At 49.2% G+C, this 12,549-nt stretch overlaps 1 protein-coding gene across 1 annotated transcript; it reads left to right on the forward strand.

Annotated features, from left to right (window-relative positions):
* The first annotated feature begins 8,820 nt into the window (after positions 1-8,820).
* Positions 8,821-9,909, forward strand: NPBWR2 (neuropeptides B and W receptor 2). Its single transcript, XM_078650430.1, has one exon. The coding sequence runs from the start codon at positions 8,821-8,823 to the stop codon at positions 9,907-9,909; it is 1,089 nt and encodes a 362-aa protein (XP_078506556.1).
* The last annotated feature ends 2,640 nt before the right edge of the window (positions 9,910-12,549 follow it).

Here is a 12,549-nt window from a genome sequence, read left to right on the forward strand (position 1 = left end):
GGTGAAGCCAGGTATCCAAGCGCTGCTGGGGCCGTTGTGGAGATTAAGCAAGCTATTGCCCAGAGTGGGACCCATGATTAGACTAGGCACCGAGGCGAAAATTATCAGGTCCGGGGAAATTGAGTCCAAGAGCCGCCGAGGCAGGAATTGAACCCTGGTCCCAGCCCAGACCTCTGCATCAGGGTCTGCCGCTCTAACCATTGAGCCACACTTCTCCACTAGTGAATATTTAGATTTCCTTGAAGGCTTCATAGAGCAAGCTGGACAGGATAGTCGTACCCCCCTCAAATTTATCATAATGGGGGATTTTAATGTACACCATTGCACTTTAAATTGTATTCTGGATAGGGGAACATCGGAGAGTATGGCTCCCGTGGCTCATTTTGATCACTCTCCCCAAGGCACCCTGATACAGTGTATATTAGCTGACAACAATCTACATTGTTTAGAGTACACGAGCGAGTCAGTGGCAGTGCCCTCCTTTTATGGGACCGGGAGTTGTTCAACCATAGATTACATTGGGGTGTCCGCCCTGTTGTCTCAAAACATAATGAAAGTGAGCTCATCTTGGACACTTTATAGTGACCACAACCCAATCTTGGTTGAATTTAAGGGTTTGATGGTCTTTCGGGATACAGAACCTACGGCTCGCGCAAATAGAGAATTCTATCCAACAGACCAGGCCCCCAAAATAAGGTGGGGGAAGATTATACTGGAGGATTTTTTAAACCAGCTGCACACCAAAGGTAGGGAAGACTTTGAGCAGTGCCTTGATACTCATACTGAACCCGACGCGGTATTAGAGGCATTCGATAACTTGGCTAAGCAGATTGCAATAAATGTAACTGAAAAAAGGAAGACCAGGTGACAGCAAAGAGGTTAAATGGTTTAATTCAGATTGCTCCAAAACCCATAAAGCCCTAATTGTCACAGTAAAAAACAAGCCTGGGGATCACGAATTGATTAAAGTCCATAGGAAAGCGTACAATATAGCCTTAAAAGCAAAAAAAGATGAAATTAAGGAACAGGCTTGGGAGGATCTAAGTCAGGCTAGTACTATGACTGGAATATTGTAAATAATCCTTTCTTTAGAAATAATGATATGTCAAAAAACAGAGTGCGTCATTCCAGCCGTAGCTGGGTCAGCCATTTAGAGCAGACTTATACTGAGATGGCCGTAGAACATACAGATATCCCTTGGGAACCTAATACTGAACTGCTTTCTCTATGCTTTAAGATGGACGAAGTACAGAATGCTATAGCAGCTGCCTCAGTGCATAAAGCCCCAAGGCCCAACGGGATACTAGTGGATCTTCATAAATCAGACCCAGGCACCTGGGCAAAGATTTTAACAAGAGTTTTAACGCTGCTACAGTCGCTGGCCCACCTCATTCATGGTCCACAGCAGTGATCTTACCTATCTTTAAAAAGGGCGCCAGAGACGACCCAGCATGCTACCGCCCGATCTCGTTATTAGATTCAGCATCAAAAATAACGGGTACGATAATTTTAATTTGTTTAAGCAATTGGTTGGTAGAAAAGAACGTGCTATCGGATTTGCCATTTGGTTTTAGGAATGGCATGGGAACAGTGGACAAATACATGAATCTACTTATGTTGACTTGCAAATACACCCTTGCCAAGAAAGGTTGCATGTTCATGGCATTTATGGACTTAACGTCCGCCTTCCATAGAGTGAACAGATCAAAGCTATGGCCTTTATTGCTAGAGATAGGCATCGATGTAGATTTGGTATCCTTCTTGCATTGATCTCATTTACATTTAAAGATAGATATAATGAAAATGGTCCCCTAACCAAACCATGGAAGGACAGGAGTGGACTGAGGCAGGGTTGTATCCTGGCTCTGGTTTTATTTATACTCTATATCAATAATCTAAGGGCCAGACTATCCAGATGCAAGCAAGGACACTCGAGAGTTGGTTTAAAGTCTATCCCTGCCCTTTTATATGCTGATGATGCTGTGTCACTTGCCAGGACACCAATTGGGTTGAAACGACTGGTAAATACTTTTATCGATGTTATCGTCTCACTGGACCTTTCTACTAATTTTACAAACTCTCATACAATGTCATCGGGAAAGACCAGGCGCGAGAAGCAAGCACTTTATGCAAAAGTGGAGAGTTGCCCAACATTGCAACATATCCATATTTTGGTGTACTGCTTGATGAAAAGGGATCCTGGGTGGCTCAGCGAGCATTGAAGAAAAACACTCTAGCGAGAGCCACAGGAGCAACACTGGACTTTGCTAGAAGATTAGGGAGCAAACCCTTAGTGCCATTATTGAAAGTTTACAATGAGAAATGTATCCCTATGACAACATATGGCAGTGAGGTTTGGGGCTATAAGGAGGTAAATGATCTGCAAGTAGCCGGAAATAATTTTGTAAGGAAACTTTTAGCTGCTCCCCAAGTATCCCTGCATTTATGGTGCACGAAGATTTTAAGCAGGACTATATCTCAGATTGTATTGCAGTGGCCCTGTTAATATGGTGGCTACAAATCTAGTCTAGCCCAAGCCTTGCTTAAATCTAACTATTCTATAGGACTGCATAAAGTTAGACAGGTCCGTAGACATTCCCTGGCTAAATTATGTTTTACAAGAGCTCATGGTATTGGGGCGCCCGGAGCTTTTTAACCAACCAAGACAACTGCACCTCGGGGAGTTGAAAGCCATTAAAAGTCCATTTTTAACCAAGAGAAGGCTGGAAAGGGAAACATCTGAACCCGCCAAACCCATAGCACATTACATAATAATAATCCCTGGGATTTTAGACAAACCTTTTTGGTTGTTTATCAATAATTTGCATAATTGTTTTCTTTTATCAAGATTCAGGTTCAATTGCATTGACTGGCTCCTTACAGTGGATGTATGGCGTTACAATGCATGCTTTTACCACGCATGCTGTTACAACGCAGTTTTTACAATGCATACCTTTACAACGCATAGCGCTTTGGGGTGCTGGATAGTGAATAGTTTAATTTACTATTCAAACTCCAGTCCCCGTGGACACTAGGGAAGGTGTTGGATAGTAAATTAAATCTATTCCCTATCCTAGAGCGCCCCCAGCGCAATGCGTTGTAATGGTTTTCGTTGTAAAACCTGCGTTGTAAAAGCACTGCGTTACAAAAGTTTTGTTGTAAAGGATGTTTCCCCCTTACAGTACCACAGGGTTTTGCCAAGGTAGGATCTCTAAAACCCTGTTCTTGTGATGGCTTTTGGTCCAAGATTTGATGCATTTTATGTTTTTTTGTGGATATATAATGATTTGCGGTCTAAGTGCATTTTACATCTTTTTAAAAACTGCCAATTTGCACAAGTGAGACCAGCCCTGATATACTTGCAAATGATTTCATCCCCTCTGATATGGTATGGGGTTGTCAGCTTTTTAGCGGGCGTTGTACGTAGAAGGAAAAAAATGGACCGCAGGTAGAAAAGACCTGGCCTTTGCAGAGCTGAATGTTAAAATGTTGTTCTAACCTATATGATGAACTTCTACTTCTGGTAGTGATATTATAATGCTTTTATTCTTAATATTGTTTGGATTGGCGACACAGGTTGTATCACATTATGTTATATGTACTATGGGGCTAACTGACAGCTTTTTATGTTTCCTTCTTTTTACTACGTATTTGTACTGGCTACAACTTGCGTACATCTACTTTTATGGTCACAATGTGGCTGAATAAAGTTTTATTGACTTGACTTGACTTGCGCGACAGGTAGGGAGCAGGAGAGTCCCATATCTTCAGAGATATGGCTCTCTCCTCCCCTTTACCTTGCGCTTGTGCTGATTTCAGCTGCTGTGCGCCATGCACACACCTTACACCATAGCGCTAGGGTACGCGCGTGAGTCTAGAATAGGTTTCCTACAGAAAAGGTACCCTTCCTGTACAAACGACTATGCCTAGACACGATGCAAAGCTTTTCCCACTTTGTATGCATTCTGCACAGTGCAGCACGCATGCAAAGTCGGAAAAGCAAGGAGAAATTACAGCATTTATCTTGTTGGCGCCTCCTTTGAAGGGGCGTTAACTTTTGGCGCAAAAATCTAAGGGCCTCATTTATGAGGCTGTGCGTCACTTTTACGCCGCCGGTGCATCACTTATTGTGACGCACCAGTGGCGTAAAAAATGCGCCTTGTTGCACCATATTTACAAAGTGACGCATCTAGGTGGATGCGTCACTTTGTAAACCCCTGCGCCACATTATACCTGCGCCAGGTATAATGTATGTAAGGGGGGCGTATTAACACAAGAAAGGGTCGTAGAAGAGACGCAGTGAAATCTATAAGATTTCACTGCGCCACTTCTAGGATGCAAATGCGTCAATATCTTACGTCTGCCTCACGGCAGGCGTAAGACTGACATAGGCCCTTTCACATTGGGCTTGCCCCATGTGAAAGGACGCATTGCTGGAGTTGCGTCACTTTTGTGACACACGCCAGCAATGCGTCACTTTTGCGCCATACAGATACGTCAGAAATACTGACGTATCTGTAACTCCTTGCGCAATGATGCGTCATACTGTAAATATGACGCATCATTGGTGTCGCACGGAGGGCGCAATGAAAAGTGCTGCATCACTGTTTTCACGCAGCGATGCGTCACTTTTCATAAATGAGGACCCTGTAAATCTTTATAAATATGGTTGTGCGTCAAAAGGCATGGGTGGGTGAATGGGAACGCCCATGTAGTGCCCCCTTGGCGCTAAGTAATGCAAAGCAGTGCTTAACGCTGCTTTGCACTACTTTGAGAGTGCTCTCAAGAAAGGAAAACAGCAAAAAAAAGTATTGTGTGCTGGTTAGCGTCACTATTGTGGCACTAACCCAGCGAAACGTGTTTGTAAATCTCCCACCTAAGAATTCTAATTGTGCATTGTAGTTCTAGACATCCAATAACCCTCTGAGCAAAAATGAGTTTCAAGAAACAGTTCTGTGGGGAAAGAAAAACACTTTTCTGTTGTGTTTGTTTGACCCTCCAATCTGTTAGTGCTCAGAAGCCACCGGTTCCCAACTCCCGCCTCAGTCATCAGTAGGACTCCCCTACTGAATTTACCTCGATGGGGGGGGAGTCGAAAGTATAAGACCCCAGAGTTGTTACTGGAACAGAGGGACTCTGGCAGAGACAAATTCTCGTGCCAGCCGCAACCTTGCAAAACCCACATTAACCGGCGCATGCCCCCCACCCCGCAACCTAGACGTATACTCCCTCCCCACCCCCCACATCCCCCGACAGCTGGCATTTCCTTGCAGAACGATCCAATCACAACGACGACCATCTTCCCCGCGCGGTTCGATAAACGACAAAGTTCAGCTGGTTTCCTTCTTTCGAGTGTTTGCGAACGCGATGGCGCTGCGTCGAGCGTCATCCTTCTCGCAGCGCTGCACGAAACCTCCTTCAACTCCGGGCAGAGAGGGGCTAGCTGGCTGACGAGCAAGTCGTGTCAGTGCGCAAACCGCCTGGCACAGCCTGCTGGTGCACGGAGACCCCTGCGCCCACCGTTCCAGCAAAGCGCAACTCTGCGCCCACCCTTCGGCTGCGAGGACCCCGGCTGCGCAACCGTCTGTGGATAGGACCCCTTCTAGTGGAAATAACCCCGCACCCACCCTTCTGTTGAGCGAGCCTCAGGGCATACTTTTCTGACTTGGAAGGAAAACTCCTGGCGAGGGGACCCCCGACGCCACTGTTTCTACTGAGGGGACTGCTGCGCACACGAATTATCTGGAAATAATCGTGTACGTCCATTCTACAAGTTAGAGGACCCCTGAGTGCGTGTTTCTACTCACAGGACCCCGTGCCCACGTATCTGGAAGTGACCCGCACCCCCATCCTGCTAGTGGGAGGACCCCTGCGTAATCATTCCACTGAGAGGACCGCAGCGCCTATGTTTTATCTTGGAGTAACCCGTACGCCTACCCTACTACTGAGAGAACCCCTGCATCCCCCTTTCTGGTGAAAGGACCTCACGCGCTCACTTTTCTCTCTGGAAGACACTTGCGCCCACCCTTCTATTGAGAGGACCAAGGTGCCCACCTTTCAGCGAGAGGATCTTGGCACCTACCCTGCTGGTAAGAAGACCCCTGCGCGCACCCTACTGGCACAGAAGGACCCTTGCGCTCACCCTACTGGCACACCGGGGCCCCTCTGCGCACCTTACTGGCACACCAGTACCCCTGCGCGCACCCTACTGGCACACCGGGACCCCTCTGCGCACCTTACTGGCACACAAGGACACTTGCGCTCACCCTACTGGCACACCAGTACCCCTGCGCGCACCTTACTGGCACAGCAGGACCCCTGCGCGCACCCTACTGGCACACCAGTACCCCTGCGCGCACCCTACTGGCACTCAAGGACCCTTGCACGCACCCTACTGGCACACCAGTACCCCTGCGCGCACCCTACTGGCACACAAGGACACCTGTGCGCACCTTACTTGCACACAAGGACCCTTGCGCTCACCCTACTGGCACACCAGTACCCCTGCGCGCACCCTACTGGCACACAAGGACACCTGTGCGCACCTTACTTGCACACAAGGACACTTGCGCTCACCCTACTGGCACACCAGTACCCCTGCGCGCACCTTACTGGCACAGCAGGACCCCTGCGCGCACCCTACTGGCACACCAGTACCCCTGCGCGCACCCTACTGGCACTCAAGGACCCTTGCACGCACCCTACTGGCACACCAGTACCCCTGCGCGCACCCTACTGGGAGACAAGGACCCTTGCACGCACCCTACTGGCACACCAGTACCCCTGCGCGCACCCTACTGGCACTCAAGGACACCTGTGCGCACCTTACTTGCACACAAGGACCCTTGCGCTCACCCTACTGGCACACCAGTACCCCTGCGCGCACCCTACTGGCACACAAGGACCCTTGCACGCACCCTACTGGCACACAAGGACCCTTGCACGCACCCTACTGGGAGACAAGGACCCTTGCGCGCACCTTTCCAGGACGAGCCCTGCTGGGTCGACCCTCGAAGTCCCAGACACCTTATAAGAGGACCCCTGAACGGGACACCCATACCGACTTCACAGAGGAGAACAGAGGACCCCTGTAGCCACCAGGCAGGGGAGAGGACCCGTGCCCACCGCGCTGCAGCTTAGGGACCACGTACCCACCCACCAAGGTAAGCGCGCTTCATACCAACCCTGACACAGCGAGAACCACGCACCCGCGCTCGGACTGTCTGTACTGCCAGTCTCGCCCAGATGATCCCTCTTCACCCCCCCCCCCCCGGGTGCCGGTCCCCACGGAAGCCCCACGGCTCCCGACTCGGCCACCCAGCCCTCTTCTCGCAGAGACTCGTCGCGCCTCCCTCAGACACCGCCCTACAGGTGTCCGGAGTGCTCCATGTGTGTTATTGTGGGGGGAGATCTTGAGGGTGACTATACCAATATGTATTTATTGGGGAGTTCTTAAGCATTGTGTGCACATCACAAGGCATGGCACACGTCCGGTTAGATGAGATAAAGGACTCTGGATCTTTAACGCCTGCCCCTTAACCTTTCCTCGCCAGCCGGTTCTCCACCCTCCAAGAGGAACTTTGACCCCGAGTCGCAGGGGTCTAGGCAGACGCGCAGAGACTGTGAAAGGGGTAGTGAGTGTGAGGTGCTGCGGTGAGTAAAGTTGTGTAGCGTCGACGAAGGGGAATTGGATTACATCTGGCAATATAGCTCATCGTGTTAATGCACCTGCTGTTCAATCAATAAGCAGTCTACAGACCTCATGGTACAATTCATGTGAGATAGCTCCGCGGATTAATGCACCAGCTAAAAACACTCTTGCCACCTGCTGCTTTAAGATTTCAGTCGCAGTAAACTAGCTGAGAGACTAAATGCATAGGCTCTGAAAATCATTGGATATTCATATCCTATAGGTCACGCAGAAAACAAATTGGTGCAGAAAGGTTAACGGGGCAAGCTTTAAAAATCAAGAGTCCTTTACCTCATGGAATTGAAATAATTCAAGGGTAGGAACACCTAGATGTGTATATGATCTACAGGTCATAGATTCTAGTCCTAACTACTAAACACAGTGGGTTAATGTACCTGCTGCAGAGTTGTCTGTACAAACTATAGGTCATGGCTCACTGGGTTGTATAGCTAGCATGGTTGTGTAGAATGGGCGTGCTTGTGTATACTCTAGGCTCCACTCCCAGTAGGCTGCTCGGGGTTAATTTATCTGCTACAGCTACAGTGATGTGTACGTGACCTGCAGGTCACAGGATTCTATCACAGTGAGATAACTCAGCGGGTCTAAACACCTGCGGCAGTGATCAGCATCTAGTTTCCGTTCACTGGATCTAACTCTGACGCTTTCTGTTGAATTCGATGGATTCGTGCGATTCAGTACAAATAATGTTAAATCTTGCTATCTACAGACCCAAGAGAACACATCATGGGGAGGGGAGCCAACATTTCTAGAGTTGAAATAGACCTTGGAAGAGCAGCTGAGACTGGAAGTGACACATTTTGTGCATGGCGTGTTATTGACGACCTTGACTGCTAGGGAGCTCCCAATGGCCGGTCCAATTTCCCCTGGCATGCAGCTCTTCCCCTATCCAAGTATTGTTGGGCATTACTTTTTCTGAAATGCTGTCCCTAAACGGATCTTTCTCTTCTCAGGTTATCACTTTTCTGGCTTCCAAGAAGACCCGCGCACAGCCTGACCCGGAAGTGTTTCAGACGCTGAGCATGTTGGGAAGACATTAGGAAATTCATGAGCCCTCAAGGAGCTGTCTGACCCGGAACATTTAGAGTCGAAGACTTAGAGGGTTGGATCACATGTTGGAGTTGAGTCCTTGTTTAGCTGCAGGGTCTGCAACCCCCAAATCAACCCCGTCTGCAGCTTGCACCGCTGCCTCCACATCCCTCATGGAGAACCTCTCGGAAGCGAGCAATCTCAGTGCCTCCTGCGACCCGCTCAGAGGGAACTGCGATTATAACAACTTCACAGGGCAGAACTTTACGTACTTCGACCAGGGGCCCGATTTCTACATCATCCTTCCCGTCATCTACTCCGTCATCTGTGCGGTGGGGCTCACCGGCAACACGGCGGTCATCTACGTCATCCTCAAGGCTCCCAAGATGAAGACGGTGACCAACATGTTCATCCTCAACCTGGCCATCGCAGATGACCTCTTCACGTTGGTCCTGCCCATCAATATCGCTGAGCACCTTCTACACTACTGGCCCTTTGGCGATGTCCTCTGCAAGGTCATCGTCTCCATCGACCACTACAACATCTTCTCCAGCATCTACTTCCTGACCGTGATGAGCATCGACAGGTACTTGGTGGTTCTGGCCACTGTGCAGTCTAAGAGGATGCCTCACCGCACCTACCGGGCTGCCAAGATCGTCAGCTTCCTGGTCTGGGTCTTGGTGACGGTCATTGTTCTGCCCTTCACCGTCTTCGCCAACGTCTACACGGACAACCTGAAGATTAAAAGCTGCGGCCTGAGCTTCCCCAAGCCCGAGCGGCTGTGGTTCAAGGTAAGCCGGGTCTACATGCTCTTCCTTGGCTTTGCTATTCCAGTGTCCACCATCTGCATCCTCTACACCGTCATGTTGTACAAGTTGCGCAACATGAGGTTGAACTCCAACGCCAAGGCCCTGGACAAGGCCAAGAAGCGGGTCACTGTCATGGTCTTCATTGTACTGGCAGTGTGCCTCTTCTGCTGGACCCCCTTCCACTTGGCCATCATCGTTGCCCTGACAACGGACCTGCAGCAGACCCCTTTGGTCATCGGCCTGTCATACTTCATCACCAGCCTAAGCTACGCCAACTCCTGCCTCAACCCCTTCCTCTACGCTTTCCTGGATGACAGCTTCCGGAAGAGTTTCAGGAAGATGCTGGAGTGCCGGGCCACCTGACCAGAGGGTCGGCACCATTGCCGACCCAGTCAAGGCCGCTGTTCACTCGTGGAGGTCTCCGACCAGCTTTCGAGGACTTCCTTTATTACGACTTTATGACTCAACAATAGGAGAATGGTGGAAGGTGCTCCTCATTTGAGGATGCTGGAGGGACCAGAGGAGCCAGGAGTCTCTTTGCGGCCCCAGATGTGCATCAGGAGTGCACACACCACTTGGCATCTCATATCCATGGCTCTGGAGCTGAGTTGGACACTACCAGCCAGGGTCTACCAGGAGGTTCAGTGAAATGCACCAAGGCCCACGCATGACAGGTCAATGCCGCTAGCACATTTCATAGGAGTCACACAGGAGCCCCCTGTGGATTCTTGCTTTTTCTCCCCGGGTGAGGTTTAAACTGTGAAGGACGTGGGAATGTGTGCTCTTGAGCCGTGCTGTATTGACACTACCCACAGGATTTGTGTGCAAGAGACAGAAAATTGCAGGAAAAAGAAAGTCTTATATGAGCATTTGGTTCATGTACCTTCAATACTACACTCCAAACCTCAACAATAAGCCACCAGGGCCTACTGGTTTGATGCCCACATTTGGACAAACTGTTATAAAAGTAACTGATAATTCTGTTCCAGTACTGAGACCCACACATTTCTCTGCCAATGCACCATAAGACTGGCACACAGCCCCCCAGTTGTACCAGTACTAAGACCCACACACAGCTCTATCAGTGCCCCTCACAGCTGGCATACAGCCCCCCTTATACCAGTACTAACATCCACACACAGCTCTGTCTGTCGATACCCCTCACAGCTTGCACACAGCCCCACTGTTACTTCACTACTAAGACCCACGCTCAGCTCTGTATATGTGCATCTAAGGCACCCCCTGATTCTGGAGTACTCAATCGGTTGTATGATGTTACAACGCGATCTTTTAGATCGCGGTACATCACAACGCATCTTTTACAACGCAAGTCGTTACCACGACTTGCGCTGTAGGGTGCTGGACTTAGGAATAGTATGATTTACTATTCCAACTCCAGCCTACGTACAGTAGGGAAGGTGTTGGAATAGTAAATCTACTATTCCTTAGTCTAGCGTGGTAATGGCAGCGCGGTGTTCTAAACGGGTTGTCATGGATGTTCCCCACTAAATCAATCAGGCATTTGTAAAGCACGGCTACTCACCCGTGAGGGTCTCAAGGCACTTGAGGGAGGGGGGCTGCTAATTCATCAGGGTGTGGAGGTTCCGTCGAAGAGCCAGGTCTTGAGGTCCTTCCTGAACTGTGTAGTACTGTGTGTCCAGTATTGAGACCCAAACAACCCCACCCCCATACTGAATCCATGCCACCCTATCCTGTAGCACCCATGCTGTTCCAGAACATTGTCGCACACAGAGCTATATTTGTGGCCTATCCTGCCTCACGACACACCTTGCTGTGTTCGATACAGCTCTGTCAAGGGACACCCACCCTGGTCTGCAGCTTTTCCTGTTTTCCAGTTTCGAGACTCACTCACAGCTCTGCCGTTGCAGCTCTATTGTGATCTGCGGCACATCTGCCCTGCCAATTCTTGGATCCCAGACAGCTCAGTGAATGGATTTCACTCCTGGCCTTCAGCGCCCAATCCTATCCCAGTAGAGAGAGCCACACTCATCTCTGCCAATGAACCTCCACCTTGGCCTGTAACACTTCCAAGATCCCAGCATACGGATCCTTGCACGGGTCTGAGTGTGAACCTCTTTTTAATCTGCAGCACCCTTAAATACTTCTTAAATACTGGGGCCCACGCACTGCTCTGAAAATGCATCTCAGTTCTGAGCTGTAGTTCACTCAGCTATCCCAGTACTTGAATAGACACGTCTCTGTCCGTGTCCCTCTGTCCTGATCGGCAGGACAGTCTGATGTCCCCATACTTGGATCTACAGGTCTCTCTATGTACCTCAGCCCGGACCTACACATCCTTGTGTGTTCCAGTACAAGGACCCTCACATCTCCACGAAAGTATGACGTTACAATGCATACATTTACAATGCATGCCTTTACAATGCAGTTTTTACAACGCAACATCCTTTACATCGCATTTTTTTTACATGGCATGCCATTACATCACATTTTCAGAAACTGCCTTTACAACGCAGTCCATTACAATGCATTATACCTTTATAACACATATCATTACAATGCATACCATTGCATTAAGTGTTGGATAGTATAGGGTCATAATGACTATTCTAACTCCAGTGTGTGCAACAGTAGGGTAAGTGTCGGATAGTGAATGCTACTATTCATTGTAACGGTATGCGTTATAATGACTTGTGATTTAATGCCTGCGTTGTAGTGACATGCATTGTAATGACATGCGTTGTAGTGACATGCAATGTAATGGCTGCGTTGTAATGACATGCAATGTAAAGGATGTTGCGATGTAATGACTGCGTTGCATAGGTTGTTTCCCATCTCAGCCAGTTTGTCCTAGTCTCATTAACACCCCTGCTGTTCCAGTACTGGAACTCTCATTCAGCTCAGTCAATGCACCTCGGCCTGTATCTTCAGCGCCCTCTCGTGCTCCACTGCGGGGCTCCACAAACAGGTCATTGAGGCATCTCAGTCCAGAGTACATCTCCTCCAAGCTGGCATTGCCTGGCC

Source organism: Lissotriton helveticus, chromosome 7 (assembly GCF_964261635.1).
Source record: "Lissotriton helveticus chromosome 7, aLisHel1.1, whole genome shotgun sequence".
Classification (NCBI taxonomy): Eukaryota; Metazoa; Chordata; class Amphibia; order Caudata; family Salamandridae; genus Lissotriton; species Lissotriton helveticus.